General features: G+C 35.8%; 1 protein-coding gene across 1 annotated transcript; it reads left to right on the top strand.

The window, feature by feature from the left end:
- The first annotated feature begins 3,456 nt into the window (after nt 1-3,456).
- On the top strand, nt 3,457-10,508 carry camkvb (CaM kinase-like vesicle-associated b). The gene is made up of 10 exons (XM_067387173.1): nt 3,457-3,551; nt 3,836-3,967; nt 5,491-5,565; nt 7,036-7,174; nt 8,173-8,293; nt 8,509-8,584; nt 8,957-9,093; nt 9,209-9,287; nt 9,970-10,057; nt 10,146-10,508. Exons 1-10 carry the CDS (start codon nt 3,457-3,459, stop codon nt 10,506-10,508), a joined length of 1,305 nt encoding a protein of 434 aa, XP_067243274.1.
- The last annotated feature ends 7,046 nt before the right edge of the window (nt 10,509-17,554 follow it).

Raw genomic sequence — 17,554 nt, 5'->3', positions numbered from 1 at the left:
TTGTCTAACAAAAAAAACCCAAAAAACTTTTTAACCACAAATGATCGTCTTGCACTAGCTCTGCGATGCGCATCGCATTACGTAATCACATTGGAAAGGTCACGTGTGACATAGGCAGATGTACCGTGGTAGGGCAAAAAACTCCGAAATCATTGTTTTACCCTTTTTTTGTAAAGGCTGTTTGACTTAGTCTTTGCACTTTTTTTATTTGACTTAGTCTTTTCGGTACTTCTGTGTATGTCACGTGTGACTTTCCACTGTCATTGCGTAATGTGTGGCGCATTACAGAGCAGTGCAAGTTGAGCATTTGTGGTTAAAAAGTATATAATTTTTTTTTTTTTTTTTTTTTTTTTTTTTAAATGACCAGTCATTTCGCTAGATAAGACCCTTATTCCTTGGCTGGGATTCAACCCATTGAACTCCAGTGAACTTCACTGTGGAGAAAAGTCCTGGAATGTTTTCCTCAAAAACCTTAATTTCTTTTCAACTGAAGAAAGAAAGACATGAACATCTTGGGTGACATAGGTGTGAGTAAGTTATCAGGAAATTTTAATTCTGAACTGAACTAATCCTTTAAATATCCTCTGATTGAATATATAAAAGCAACTTGAGTATTCTTAATTCCTCCTTTTGTGTTCCACAGATGAAGGAAAATCGTAACAACATAAAAGAGTAAATGATTACAGAATCTTTTTTTTTTAATTAATTTAATTTTTTTTTTTTTTGGTGTGAACTATCCCTTTTAAGGGAATTTACACAGCTAACAGAAGTGTAATTAATCATAGAGCAAAGACCTTCATCACTTACATAATAAACTTCTTAGTATTATATGTAGGTTTACAAAAATGAACAAAGAGGGAAGGAACAAGATAAAGTGGAGCACAGCGAGAGGAGAAAAATGAGGAACAAGCAATATGAGAGAGGGAGAGAAACGGATGACACAATCTGTGCGTCTGAGGATGTACAGTAAATCAGAAAGCTTGTCCTCTTTCTGCTTGGCGGTGTTTGTACATTATGTCCTGCCTTTTGTTGTAGTATATATATATATATACTCTGTAGATCTTGTAGTGCTCATACATTACTGGTGATGAAACTAATTGAGTCAGCTGTACAATAATTTCCTGGTGTTGGGTCATGTGTCTTCTAGGCCAGTTTCAAATTGCACACCCATGACGACCTGTAATCCGTTCACTGACCATCTGATGCATATTGCACACAAAACTAGCAAGAGCTGGGTTGAATTGCTAGATTAAATCTTATTGGTGGGCCTTACACAACCTCCAGGAATAAGAGCACACAGGTGTTTTATTCATTCCATCTGGAAACAAAGTCATATTTCATCCTGGATTTATCGTTTATCGTCAGTGGACAGGCTACACGAAACTTCTTTCAGACTAACTTCGGGTGTTAAAAGCTGTTTACTATAACATCATATTGAAGTCATTTTTATCAGTGGCGCCTCTAGGAAATTTTTAATGGGATGGCCAGAGGGGCACAGTAAAAATCCTAGGGTGGCACACTAAAATGTAAACTGGAATGATAAACCACAAAAATGACCTACTGTATAGTCAGTTTAAATGACATTTTTACTTGCAGACTACAGAATTCATTTCTTTTACAAGGGAAATAAAACATGGTGAAATATGTTGTATACAAGCTTGGTATGGTAATCTTTCGATCCAATCAAAATCACAGATTGCACGTCTTATTAAAACTGCAATGACAGTTATGGATGTAAGAGAATATACATCACTTCAGTTCATTTATGAGTTGTTGGTTCTCACAGACAATAGTGAGTGATTCAAGTCATCTTTTATTTCCAATGTATCAACTACTGCCATCAGAGAAACGTTATAGGGTCCCACTGGTTAAAAGCAACCGTTACAAAAAATCATTTATACCTGTATCTATTAATATTTTAAATAGTAAGATGTAGTAATTGTTATGAATTCTTTTTAATGTTTTTTTGTTGTTGTTGTCGTGTGTTGTAAGTTGTGTACTACTGCATCTTTGAGTCCAAGACAAATTTCCTGAGAAAGCACAATAAAGTTTAACTCTTATTCTACATGCTTACTTGTGAGTTTTTCCCAATTGAAGTTCAGAGCGATCCTCACACAAATACTGCGGTATGATTAAATCTTGCATATGCGAGTAAAGAAGAGACAGAGTTTGAGAAGGAAATTCTCAATAAACAAATGCCAGAGTTTTTTATCAAATGAAATCATGGGAAATTTCTAGTCAGCAAAAATCCAAAATTGATTTGTTCTCAACTTCCTACATGCACGCAAGTTTCAATAAATAAACGAAGACATCCTCTACCAACCACTGCCTATAAACAAGTCTCACTTTCAGCAAAAAGAAAGAGCAAGAGTCTGGTGTCTAATTTGATTTATCCTGGCTTGGGAGAAGGGAGGCACAGTGATTTAGACCGTAGGTGTGGTAAAAAGTGCACAAAAGTCACATTTGTCTTCATCACCCTATTTCCTTTGCCCATTATCATTCAGCTGCACTTTTTACCTGCTTGTCGATAGGATAGTGTTTTTCCTCCCTTTCACTGAATTTATGCATACTGACTAACTTTAAAGCATTTATGCTATGGACAATCCCTTACAAATACTTCAAGTTCATTTTATTAAGTGTACTTAAAGTTTTAACTATATTTTAAGTGTACTTTATGTAGTAAGTATACCAATATCAGTGTACTAGTACTTGTAAGTGTAGTATTTCAATACTACAATAAGTGTCATTTTAAGTATATTTCATTTTTAAGTATATTAGAATATCATTTTTATAATATATTTTTTAGTTTAAAAGAGGTATACTAATAGCAGACATACCTTAAAGGGTCATACCTTACATCATGCAGCTTGTTAAGGAGAGGTTATGGTATTATCCCATAGACTTGCACAGAAATAGGATCTCAAGCTAGATGTAGATAGATGTAGATTATCATAAAGAGGTAAGCAACCACCCTAGCAACGCCCTAGAAACCACCCAGAACACCATAGGGGAAACAGTAACACATTATATCACATTATAAAACCATTCTAACCACATGGCAAAACACCCTAACATCGTGCTATCAAGTTTTGCATGTGCAGCACAACTCACATTTTTCATAAGTTCCATAAATATTGTTTCATTTGAAATTAGATTGGCAGAGAAAGAAATCCCTCAGCAGTGCTCATTGTTTGGAATTTGCCACTGAATTTGTTTTGTTTGTGAATGTCAAAGAGGAGTGTTTATGCACAGTTGTTATTTCCCTTTGGAATGAAAAATGTCACAGAATGTGATATGAAGTGAACACGCATATTAATCCAGAATAATTGGTGTGAGTGAGTAATACATATTCACACATTGTGCAATGAATTAAGAGTGTTGATAACTGCAATTAAATGGATCTATACCCTAACCTCTCTCTCTCTCCTTCTGTTTCTCTCAAGGGCAGGGTGGGCCATGCCATTCGGCTGTTTAAATCCTGGCGAGAAGAAGGACTACAACAGTCCTACAGAAATCACAGACAAATATGATCTGGGGCAGATTGTTAAATCGTAAGTGAAATGTGTTTTTGTGTATAACAAATAAATGGATATAAAATATTGATTTCAGTTGAAATTAGTTGATTATGTGAGACTGTGGAGTATATATAGTCAGTTATACAAAATGTTTTAGCACAGAATGATGTGATTGACCAATCAGAATAGAGTATTCCATGTATTAAGACCTCATGCAGTAATTCTCTTTTGAGTTAACAGAAATTGTTTGGGTGAACTATTTCCTAATGTCAATATAAATTCTAATGTAATTAGTACAATAAACTTCATTTCTTCTCAAGGGAGGAGTTCTGTGAGATCTTCAGGGCGAAGGATAAAAACACTCTGAAAATGTACACCTGCAAAAAATTCCTGAAGAAAGATGGAAGAAAAGTGCGGAAGGCTGCCAAAAATGAGATTGTCATCCTAAAGATGTGAGTTAAACAGTTTTCTTTTTCAGAACCTTTACAATCATTTTGTAGTGTGGGGCATCCTCTGCGGTCCTCAGGTCTGTTCTTTTGATTTCATTTAGTGATTTTATTTAGTTAACGTTAATGTTAGAGCGAGTGGACAATGTTAGGCTGCTACTTACATGTTTCAAATAAGCCATGTTTGAGGTTGATGAATGATAGGCACTAATAGTTTACTTTCACTGCATATTTTATGCAAATATATGCGTACAATCTTCTAGCTACTGCACATAAGTATGATTTGAATAAAATAACATCCAGTTTAACAGCACAGAGATTTGAGGTTTATATTGAACGTTATGTTTCTGCTTCAAAAACCCTTGCAAATTGCTTATTTATATTTCTGTAAAAAAGTAAAAACCACTTGATAGATTTTAACAAAAAAGCTTCTTGACTTTGTGGAGTCATGCATAGCTGGTGTTCATTATTCAGATTTTCAGTCCTCTCAAGGAACAGGAAAGTACACTAAACACCTAACGATGCAATGAATTTTGTTTAATTTTCCAAACATGTCAAAGCCTTAAGATATCAGATATAAATGCTTTGCATCAGTGTATGATTATATGATTAGACTGCATCTAAAAGGCTGATCTACCGTGAGCGGAGTCACTGATGTCACTTTGATCCTGCAGTGCTGCATTTGTGTCCCCGCTCACAAATCACAACAGCTCATGAATAACACATAAAAGAAATGTCACTTTTAGAATGAGCATTTTTTTTTTTTTTTTTTTTTTACGAGTTCACCTCTCTTCCCCTCCCTTTTCCTGGCAGAAGTGCACATTAATGTCTTCAAAGCAGAATCAGTATATTAATTTCTTAATTTAAAAGTTGGCTGACATAACCACCTTTTAAAAAATTCTGAAACACTCCTTTACAGTGTCCGTGTTGCATAATTAATTAAATTATACGATTATACATGCTGGAATTGGCTCTAAGGAAAGTTGCCTGCAAACTTTTAGTTACATCTGCTATTCAGTTTATTTCGATTCATTTAATTTCATTTTAATACATATTATTCAAAAGCAACTTTAAAGTCAGAACAACGCATTACAAACACCCCAGTGATTAGCCAAAGGCAACAGTGGCTAAGAAAATCTCCCTGAAGTTTAGTAGATGAAGAAGTAACCTTGGGAGGAACCAAGACTCAGCTGGCAAAGCCTCCTCCTCAGGCTGGCATATATTTGAAATCAGTTACACAAATCATACATACATAAATGTTGATTTGAACAGATGTGATTCAGCCACAGAGCATTAATGGTAATACTGACATTTGTTGTTTAATTAAACATGATTATAGCGGATATAGGAATCCATGCGATATGCAAATCGTAGGCGTTTATGACTGGCATTGGATGACTCTGCGGTGGCAGATGGGGCACGGGTGTGGGGTTGATGGTGGGCCGCGGTGGATTTGGGCATGACGCTGCATGTGTATCAGCCTCCAATGTGCTGCAAACTGTCTCTTAACTGTTTGTCCATCTCTCCAGGGTGAAACACCCCAACATCCTCCAGCTGGTCGATGTCTATGAGACCCGGAAAGAGTACTACCTCTTCCTTGAGCTGTAAGTGCTAAAATCAGTTTATGAGGAATTTTTTATTTTTTTACTGTACAGGGAGGAGTGTAATGATTTCAGTAGTTGGAAATTTCGGAAGAGAGGAAATTGTTGAATAAAGTCGTTATTTTGTTTTTTAGGTGCTCAAAAAGTATTCTCATCACTTCATAACTTTAAGGTTGAACCACTGTAGTCACATGAACTGTTTTAAATATGTCTTTAGTAGCTTTCTGGGCATTGAAAGTGTAAATTAACTTGCTGTCAGTGGAGGCCTCACTGAGCCATCAGATTTAATCAAAAAATTGAGACAAGTAAAATCAATTGTGTTCATTTCAAATAAAATAAAATAAATTAAGTTTTTTCAAATTATGTAAACATACAGTATAATACAATGGAATACAATGAAGTACAAATAAAGGTCCCTTAAAAACATGTTGTAACATATTTATACTCACATTTTAGCCTGATTTCTCTTAAAAATTATGGATAATCATCTAAACCGAAGTTGCTGCAGTCTAGTAAGTGTTTATCTTGAAATATTACTAAAAATATACGTACCACGACCTGAAGGGGGACGTTTTTAAAATTATACTAAAAGACCTTTTACTTGCTAAAAAAGTATAACATATCAGAATATCAGATAACAGAATGTAGCATGTAGTAGATTGTGTACAATTTCTCAGCAAAGTTCTGATCATGTTGATAAATAAGAGAACTTAGAAAATCGAGTGTAAATGATACAGTAGGCTTTATAGGGTTATAGTTATAACTTTCAAAAGTTAAACAGACAAGAGAGCAATTTTCTTTTAATTTCGTAAATATTGCTATTGGATTATTATTTATGACATTAGACAGTGGCAGGTCTATTTGGCTATATATACACTGCAAAGTGTATAAAATATCAGACATTTTGTCCCATAAGTTTACATTCTGAATCTGTGTACATTAATATTTTGCCAAAGAAATATTTTAAAAAAGAAGTGCATCTGACTGCTTGAACATGAACATGTGCACAAATTTATGTGAGCATTTGCAAGAGGCTGCCTGTCTCTCCGATGACATGTGGATCCAAAGGGCAAAACGCTGAAGTAAATGTTGCAGAAACCAAATTCCTCCAGCATAGGTTGTTTGGCGACAAAGTTTCTCTTCTATAATGTTGATACTGACTTCAAGAAGCTAAAGCCGCTGCTGCTGTTGCCTGAGACATGAGAAATAAACCCTCCGCTCAGACTGTCCTAGCACGATTATACCGCCTCGTCCTTGTCACATTCCTACCTGTCTGTTTGGATTTGCATTCATTATTTTAATGCCTCGTCCCTGCTGTACGCTGTATGTGTGGCATGGACTGGCTGATTTGCGTCTGCTATACACCTGCATGATCAAGTAAAGCTTTTGAAGGTGCCAACGTTTAAAGCTGGGAGTGAATAATTCATAATTGCACAGAAGCAGCAGCTCAGCATGTTGTGTGTTTTCGTGCAGAGCCACAGGTCGGGAGGTGTTTGACTGGATCCTGGATCAAGGCTATTATTCTGAGAGGGACACCAGCAATGTTATCAGACAGGTGATGGAGGCAGTTGCTTACCTGCACAGCCTGAAGATCGTTCACAGGAACCTAAAGGTACGTCGCAAAGCGCCATCTTGTGGTCACTAGCATACATTTACTTTTAATCTTAATCAGTGAATTTTGTTTAGCATCAAACTTCCTTTAAATAAGATAAGTAAATTAGATTTTTAGTGAAATTAAGATAATTTTTATTACCCTGTTGGCAAAAAAAGAAAAGAAAAAAAGTACATTTTCCAATGGGGAAAGAATAATTTTACTGGAGAACATGACAAAAATACTGAAAATGATCACGGAAAATTATTTTTGCAGTGCAGACTATGAACTACTATGGAAGCTTGTTTCCTCCACTAAATAACAAAATAAAAAAGCTAATTACGACTTTTACAACTCTGACTTTTTTCTCACAATTGTGAGTTTGCATCTCACAATTCAGAACTTTTCTCAGAATTGCATGATATAAACTCACAACTGCGTCTTATAAAGTCAGAAGTCTTTTTCCCCCTCACAACTGGACATTATAACACACAGTTTCGAGTTTATATCTCACAATTCTGACTTTATAACTCTCAATTCTGACTATATTACTCACATTTCTGACTTTATATCACACAATTCTGACTTTTTAACCCGCAATTCGCAATTATGAGAAAAAAGTCAGAATTGTGAAGATAAAAAGCTGCAATTACCTTTCTTAATTTATTTCATGGCGGAAACAAGCTTCCATAAACTACTAAACATTTAAATCAGATACTAAAAAATCAGATTTTTACTGCCTGTTTGAACAAAGCCATGGTGGCATACTTATTTATTAGATGTGTTAAGTCTTTTTATCACCATCAAACACACATGCTTACTGACTGTAATGTAGTTGTGCTATATCTATGTTATACATTCACAAATAATTATTCTTATTCAGTAAATAGTGTTCCTAAATTTCACTAAAGAATTTAGCTCATTTTACTTCAGTTGTTTTGGAACACAAACAAAATTCTCTTTTGAAAAAAGGAATTTCATGAAGCAGCATGTCATCTTGTCATTCTGATTCCCTCTAGCTTGAGAATCTGGTGTACTACAACCGACTGAAACATTCAAAAATAGTCATCAGTGATTTCCATCTGGCAAAACTGGAGAATGGACTCATCAAGGAGCCCTGTGGAACCCCAGAGTATCTGGGTAAGAAGCTCTTCAAAATAGACAAAACCTCTTTAAACACTCATGGGGGGAGATGCAACAGATGGTCTTTACTGAGGAACAACAACAACAAGAGCAAACAGAATTTTCACGCAAGATTTCCGTTTACATAGGCATATGTTGTCAAAATTAGAATAGCAAACAATGTAGCATTTTTGTTTCTGTAAATGATTTATCTTTCTCTCTTTTTCAACCAGCCCCAGAGGTTGTTGGGAGACAGAGATATGGCCGACCGGTGGACTGCTGGGCCCTTGGTGTGATCATGTACATTCTGTGAGTGTATTCTCCTATAGAACAAAACCAGGAGCTCATAAAACCTTTATTTACAGACACCATTTATTTATAGTCTTCCACAGCCAGACTTTTGATTATCAGTGTGGTCCCCACTGTACCTTATTCTGGCTAAGAACCACAGACATTGACAAGAATTGGCTGTCTGAGGAGTAAATCTGAAATTGTCATCGTAATAACAGATCAGAGTGACTAAAGCAATACCTAATTCACATAATGTTGCTGCAGTCGCCACAAAATCTGTACAGTAATTTCAAAAATGCCAATATTATATGCTCAGACGGTATGTCAGTGAGTCTACCATAGACAGACCCCTCTCACAGTTTGTAATGATTTCCCTCATCTCATGTACAGACTCTCTGGAAATCCTCCATTCTACGATGAAGCAGATGATGATGACTATGAAAACCATGACAAGAACCTCTTCCGGAAGATTCTTGCTGGAGACTATGAGTTTGACTCACCATACTGGGATGATATTTCAGAGTCTGGTATGTTTACTGAAGAATTCTGATAAAACCTCACTTCTCTTATGTAAACCTTAGACATGATGTGAAAGTTTGCTTGTGTTTACTGGGTTACATCTTCCGTTTTGTTGGTCCGCAGCTAAAAACTTAGTGTCACGTCTTATGGAGGTGGACACTGACCTGAGATTGACTGCACAAGAAGCCATCAACCATGAATGGTACTTATAGTATCAATATACATGAAAATTACTCATTATATTGGCATTCATATGTATTCAGAGAAGGTTTTTAGGTATAGAATACAACAATTCAAAAGTCTTGGGCCAGTGAGATTTTTTTTATTTATTTTTTTTCCTCAAAGAAGTCTCTGAAACTCACCAAGGCTGCATTTATTTGATTATACAGTACAAACAATAATTTTGTGATATTTTATTACAATTTAAAATAACAGTTTTCTATTTGAATGTATTTTAAAATGTAATTTATTCCTCTGATGTCAAAGCTGAATTTTCAGCATCATTACTTTGGTCTTCAGTGTCACATGATCTTTCAGAAATCATTCTAATATGCTCATTTATTAAACATTTATTATTATTATCAATGTTAAGAACAGTTGTGCTGATTCATATCTGTGTGGGAACATTAATACATTTCTTTCAGGATTCTAAAATAATAGAAAGTTCAAAAGAACAGCTTTTATTTAAAATGGAAATCTTTTGTAACATAACAAATGGTTTACTGACACTTTCGATCAAGTTAATTCATCCTTGCTGAATAAAAGTATTAGTTTCTTTCAATAAAAAAAAGAGAAAATCTTACTGACCCCAATCTTTTGAATGGTAGTAAATATCTAAAAACAGCTTTCCAGGCAATATAATAAGCTTTCTTGTCCTGTTCAAGGATATCGGGTAATGCTGCTTCCGACAAGAACATCAAGGAAAATGTGTGCGCACAAATCGAGAAAAACTTTGCAAAAGCTAAGTGGAAGGTAATTTCAAGAAGTTTCTCACCCTTAATGTCACTTTTGTGTTTTAAGAAATATGTTGAGTTAAATCTGGATCATCACCTTCTTGCAGAAAGCCGTACGGGTCACGACCATGATGAAGCGTCTCAGGGCACCAGAGCATCAGACAGCGGCACCAGCAGCAGCAGCAGCTGTACCAGATGCGGCCAACCCTGCAGCAGGGGCTCAGGAAAACCCTCAGGCTCCATCAGAGGCCTCCACAGCTCAATCCAGTACTGCTGAAAGCAACTCTGCGAGCACAGAAGCCCCTGTTGTGGAAGCTGCCAACGCAGAAGCTGTGGCCGCTGCCGCCCCGCCACCGACTGAGCCTGTTCTCCATGTTCCAGCGCCCGAACAGCCCAATCCCACATCGCGATGCAACGGAGAAGCTTTAGACTCCCTGCCACCGGACACAGGGGAGGAACAGAGCGGTTAATCTCGCTACCTCTCCCACCTGCGTTTAGATCCCGCACACGTGTACATAAGCAGCAAGCATGCTAATACTGATTCCGCAGCACATAGCATTAATCTCAACACGCTCTTCCACGAGCCAACTTATAAAGGCCAATTCACACTGCTCCGAGGCAGAGGCAGTTTTTGCTGACAGAACATGACGGGTGGTGGAATGTCTGAGAAGTGACATACTGTAATAAGGTTGATGTCCGCGTTGGTCGCCGTCTGTCGGTGCAGTGTGAATCGGTCATAAAACATTTCCCAGCAAGCATTCTGTTGTTTTCTATTGAATCACAATGCTGTGTGATGCATATCAAAGTCTCTGGCCACTTTAACTTTGCGTAAAAGAAGAAAAAAAACAGTTTTCTGCTTACATTAAGCCAAGATTGGAAACTTTAGCATTGATCTGCATAAATGATTTAGGATAGATTGTCATTGTAGGCCTCATTTTATAGCTACTTTATTTTATTGCAATTGCATTTATTGCATTGCATTTTGTTGACACCTGTCTTGAACTAGTCAGAGGACAACAGAGACGCAGCTTCATGTGCAATGTAAAGTTTCTGTACATAGCTTACTTACTTCTGTAGATTAGACGTAGCCAAGAACAGCATGCTTTTTCAAATCTGCTGTTTATGACACACATGTCCAGGTAACTGACACGTTCAGCTTCAGCTTTACATGAACATTTCATGTCTTGATCGAACACGCACTCATGAAACGTTAAGAAGATTTATATGAAAAATACTTCTACAGCAACTAAGGCGGCTAAATTCATCTCGTAATGGTGTTTTAGTGGTTGAGACATGTGGCCCAATAAATGGAGCAGAGTAGGTAACCCTAACTAATACCTCACATCTGCTTGGTAGCTAGCCACATGAACAGTGGAAAATGTGATTTGTTCTTATAATGTATTATATACTCATCTGCATACATTTTACATGTTTTGAATAGTATATCTTTCTGTTTTAAAAATACACAGCCATGCACAGTGATCTTTGTTTTTAACAGGCTTTTATTTGAGGCATAAATGTACAAGTTACATGGGCCATTTTAGGCCTACATTGAGACACTTTCATTGGGCTGAATATTTACTTACAATCTTTATATATTTTTTCTTGATTCCAGATCTTTTTTTAATGGCAAGTATATAATAGGCATCAGATATTTAGGGCCTGGTACTAAGACATGGTATTAAGAAGCATTTTTTGTCAATCCGATCACAATTGGACGACATTAAATACAGGTGTAAACACTTTGAGCTTGTCCACTTTTGACCACTTCCAGAGGTAGTCAAAAACACATCGAAACGGATTGCTTTCATAGTGAAGACGCTCATTTGGTCAAATGCGTTCGAACAAACAAAAAAGACCACCTACTCTCAGCCTACTGAATTAACATAAACAATATGGGAAGTGCGTGAGCCAGATGGGATTTAAACTTTGTCGGCTGAAGACAAATGTTCTCTCATCATTCCTGATTTCTAACAGACACTCAGTGTTCAGCGTGGTCTTCAGAGTAGGAACGAAAGATGCTGCTCTCCGTATTGATTTTCATCGTCTCCGGGTGTGTTCATATGTAAATTACGTGAGCTTATTTTGTCCATTAAATTGAAAAGCCCATACATTTACCCAACCATAGACCCTCCCCTCGAAGAAATCAAGACAGAAGTGGTCGAAAGTGGACAGAAAAGACAGGTTAAAACACCAGGTTAAACAGGAATGTGTCTCTTATCATCCGATCGACCAAAACACATCTTAATACCAGTTGTAATCAGGAACTTACTTGTATAGTCATTTAACCCTTTGCCACCCTTCATTTTAGAAATTCATATTACAAATAAGTCTCAATGACAAGTATAGAGTGCTGCAGGAATTAATCCTACTTCAGGTTCCATCGTCCCTAAATCAATGTTTTTTGAATGGGTTTTTGGTTACATGCCTGAAATAAGGTCTGTGGTTAACAAGCTCAAGATATTTTGATATACTGTTGTACAGCCTAAAATACATCAGTAATACCACAAAAATTAAATGCAGTTGCTAACAAGTGGCTAAATGAGACTACCGAGGTTTCCAGGGTCATTAAAAGCCTGTTCACGTCAAGGACAATATCTAAAATGTTTTAATAATCGTTCTAATTCAATAACAATAGGAAAGTACACACCACAATTACAATGATAATGACAACAAGGAATTACTTTCAGAATGATTTTTTTTTTCTAGCTGATGAATGATAAAAACATTCAGCCAATCAGAATTCACTTTAAAGAGCATTTAAAGCAGCAGATAAAAAAAAAAAAAGGCAGTATATGCTTATAATTAACATAACAGTAATATAGTTATCTTTATAGTTATCATTCTTGGTGTGAATGGGCCTTAGACATCATGTAGATTTCACAGAATTTCCCTGTAGACAATCATTTTATTCCTTAAAACTAATCTTTGATCATCAAAATGACATAAACGTTTTTTTTTTTTTCCTGTGAAAATAATTTCTTCATGCCTTAAAATAGTTTGAATGTAACTCCCTTGCTTCATTTAATATACACGGATCCATGAATATGCAAATTAGCCTCCACCCAATCACAGCAGGTTGGACTCTTATCCACTCGGTCAACTTTACTGTAGTAAAAACTGCATAATGCGTTTTATATATCAGTTGGACACATAATGGTTGTTAATATGATTAGCCTTTGACTTGACTACGTTATCAAACAGCTAATAATGTGTTGCTAACGTTACACAAACCATGTTCCCGTTCGTCATCTCAGGGTCAGACAGCTGCCTTCTAAAAATCAGCATCCCTATATGCTTAAAAGATTATAGAAAGTCAGTGGAGAAAAGCCCCGCCCCACATGTTGACTGGATTGGTTACATTTGTGACTGCAGGAAACGGGTGGTTTCAAATTCCATTTTTTTTTTTTTTTTTTTTTTTTGGTACACTGCTGTTTTAAGGAGAAAATACTCAGAAATGGTGTTGACTGATGGCATGGTTTGTCTTTTAAAAACACCACATAGACATATAAACAGCATCAAAAACTTGATTTTCACCACAGGGTGACCTTAAATAAAGATTAAAAGAGTTGTCTGAAGATTAGTGGTGTTGACGCTGGTGGTGTAGTTCATTTATAGCCTAACTTTAGCTTTGTACTTCTGCCGATTGTATTTAGGCTTTCTTATAGTTATAAAATAAATATTATAAATTAATAATAAAATTACAAAAAATTTAAAAACTCAAATAATAAAATTGCTAATTCGTAATTATCTTAAAACTTTTGTTGGTCACCAAGCTTATATTTTGCAATAATCCAAAAGCCAATGGAAAAATCCAATTGGCTTTTTGTCGAGGGAACCAGGTTAACAAAAATCACTGCAGCACTCTATATTGGGAAGATATATTTCTGCTTAAAGCGAACAGTCCAAATGATAATAACCACTGTCTAGCCCTATTAATCAAACCCTAGTCCTAATGATTAAAAATTTTACATTATAGCTTTTTTGCCTTTTACCTATTTTATACTGTAAAAATGTCTGTTGTCAGCAACAGACATCCCATCTTTCACAATTTTATTCAGCTCTTTCTCATTGAACGATCATGCTTCACTAGTTTACTGCTGTAGACATGTCTCATCATGCCAGTACTTATTAATTTCTTAGTTGATGCATTCTAAATTTAAAAACTCATTTTGTGCCATCTTCATTTTACATGAATAGTTTGCTTTGTTTTCAGCATACAAACATATTTTAGCACAGAGAAATGGCAGGTGATGTAGGATTACAAGAGCTTAACGAAAGCAAAATCGAAACGGTCGACCTCTTAATATGAGCAATAGTCTACAACTGCGATACTGTGATGCTACTCTCAATGTCAGTGTCCGTGTGAACTCTCTCAATTTCTGATTGGCCTGTCCTCCACGGAAGTTGAAAATAGTGACGTCATTCTGGAAGGACGAGAAGGTCAGGACTTGAACGGGACAGTGCACCTATTGTACAATTATTTAGAACCTGTCATAGAGTATAGGTGAACAAAAACAGTGATGAGTTTCCCCTCCGGTGGCCAACGATTTGTAATTGTTGTGCAGTGGTGACATGCTGTAATTTTCTAAACATCATAGGAGTCAGTGGAGGTTTGACTGAAGAAGGCCTTGATTTGCAATTATGCTGTCAGTGGTCTATTGATCTCAAGATGATGCTCAGCATGGGTTGTCACAGGTTTCTACTGAAGTAAGCTTTGATATACTTTAGATCTCACGTGTGTCATTGTCATTTTGTATCTTTTATTTCTCTCTCTTTGATTATATAAAATGATATTTCTCTTCTAAAATCTGTCCCATACCTTTATTCGTTCTATCTACCCTGAGACTTTGAGATGTTATTTGTTTTTGTGTCTTTGATTTCGTATAAAAGTTGAAAAAGCGCAAACTGGTAAGATCTAAAACAATAAGAGTGATAAGTAATGTTTCATGTAGGTCTGAAAAAATGGTTTTTATATCATTCATGTACACTAAAACCGCAACTAGATACTGTGTTACACAATTCAAAGCAATTTTTTAAAATAGTGCTTCACTATTGCCTTTGGTGTTCGGTGTCTGTTGATTTCCTCATTCTCTCAGATGTTCTTCTCAGTGTGGTTGACTGTGAACCTGTGAATACACTGAGGACTGGCCTCTCTCCACTTTAACCTCTGTATTCTTCAAATGACTTTCATGCTTTCAAAATAAACACATCCTGAATGATCATCCATTAGTAGTCGTTGTTCTTTGTTATATGCAACAAGTAGTGTTATTCATGCTTAGTTAAATATGATGTCAAAAATCTCAAAGAAGACCATCCATCTCCAGTTATTTTAAAAAAGTAGACAGTCACATTAACAGTCTTGGAATACTGCCTGTATGCAGTCGGCTCATTTGCACAGGGCTCCTAGAGTGATTATTTGGCATGGAGGGATGTTGTGTCGGTCTCAACAAGAGACATCCTTACCTAAAGAGTAATGACTTGGTTTACACTGTTCTTCTCATCCTCATAGGCCATAAGTACCACTGGACAAATATTAACCCACGTAGAAGGCGACGTTCCCTAAAAGTTCTCTAAAGGTGACGAAAATTCCGAACCTTTACAGAACATACGGGACGTTCCTAAAACGTCCTCTCTTGGTAAAGAAAGTGCTGCAGTTCAAGGTTCCTTATAGGGGGATGTCCCATTTTGGTTATTTTATGGTCAGTAAGAACGTTACAAAGAGGACATTTGGGACATTAACAGATTGTCCCACACGGTCCTCTGTTGGTCATTTAATAACGTTACCGATATGAGTTTAGCGGGACGTTCTATTTTGGTTATTTTATGGTCGCACAAGAATGTTACAAAGAGGAAATTTGGGAAGTTATCAGAACGTCCTACAGTAATAGTCCCCTAAACTCATATCGGGAATGTTATTTAATGACCAACAGAGGACCGTGTGGGAACGTTCTGTTAATGTCAGAGCATGTTTATTGATAGTTTTGCATTAGTTAATGGTTGTTTTTAAAAGACAGTAATTTAAAATTACAGTAATTCACATTTTTATACTGTATAAAAATACAGTAATTTTTCTGTTTTCTGAAATTACAAAAATAATCTGTAATTAATACAATAACAAAACAGTTGATAAAAGTCAAAATACATAAAAATAAAGTTAAATCTTATTTAAATAAGGTGAAAACACTGTCACATGACCAGCAACAGAACATTAAACGCTAACAGATCTCTCTAGAGCTCAGTATCTTCACTTATTACAATCCAGTTTGACTATTTCTTTCATACAGAACTTTTAGATGTTGATTGTTTTACTTGAATGCCAGTCACTGGTATGGAGGTGGGCGCTTTCTTTAGTTGGGCTCTTGACCCTTGTCTTTTCAGCATCAGTTGTTCTTTGGCTGATATAACTCTGTGTTTCTGAAGCGTATTTGTTATAATAAATTTTGCAAGAGAAATTCTGGCCAGATAAAGTTGATTACTTATTAATGATTCAATCATCATGTAGTGGCTTGATTCACTGATCTCATCCAGAGTCTGTTAGCTGTTACGTTTGCAGCAACCTTGTGATATGAAATTTTTAGATGAAGAAAAAAAAAGTCCGATATTCTGAGTTTTTTATTCATTATATAGAATATAACTTTGTTTTTTAGACTCACACAAACATCAAGAATCAGCGTATGAATCTCAACAATGGTGACAATCAACAAAAAGCTTTTTTTTTTTTTATTTTATTACTTATTATTAGCTTGTTTTGTGACGCTTAGAGCTGATCTGTTGAGATGAAAATGTTGTCACCATTGTTGAGGATCATACACTGAACCTTGATGCCTGTGTGAGTCTACACGATCCTCTTCAAATAATTTCTGCATAATGATTTAAAGCTGATCAAAATATTAAAGTAAGACATTTCATGCAGTGCAAATGTTGAATCTAAATAATACCTTCAGAGATACCATGTAATGGTTGAATCACCAATAAGTAATCAACACCATCTGATCAGTTTTTCTTCTCACAAGCTTTGCTATAAAAATGTGCTCCAAAAACAATTAAATTTAAAAAGTCAAGGGTCAAGAGCCCAACTAAAGCAAACGCTTACCTCCATAACTTATTTTCAATAAAACAAAAACATCTAAACCTCATTTAACTCTTAATAAGAAGCTTTGGATGAAAGAAATACAGTCATACTGGTTTGAAATAAGTGAAGATGCTGAGCTCTAGAGAGATCTGTTAGTGTTTAATGTTCTGTTTCTGTTATGAGTTTTGTGAGGTTACCATTGTGCTGGAGAGTAGAGAGAGAGTCTGTGCTTCAGTCAGTGATGAGTCCAGAAACATTGATATTACATTGCATCATACTTTATTTAAAGGCTGAAGCTGACCATTGACTATTTCTTTTTTTTTATGATTTTTAACTGTTTTTTTGTTAAATGTTTGGTGTTCTGTGCAGCCAAATTTATTGTTTTAGATTAATAATGCGGGCTCTGTGTGGGATTACCGCACTAAAAAAAAAAAACACACG

This window comes from Chanodichthys erythropterus, chromosome 6 (assembly GCF_024489055.1).
Source record: "Chanodichthys erythropterus isolate Z2021 chromosome 6, ASM2448905v1, whole genome shotgun sequence".
Lineage (NCBI taxonomy): Eukaryota > Metazoa > Chordata > Actinopteri > Cypriniformes > Xenocyprididae > Chanodichthys > Chanodichthys erythropterus.
Note: the sequence above shows the minus strand (reverse complement) of the source record. Positions and strands in the feature narration are given on the sequence as shown.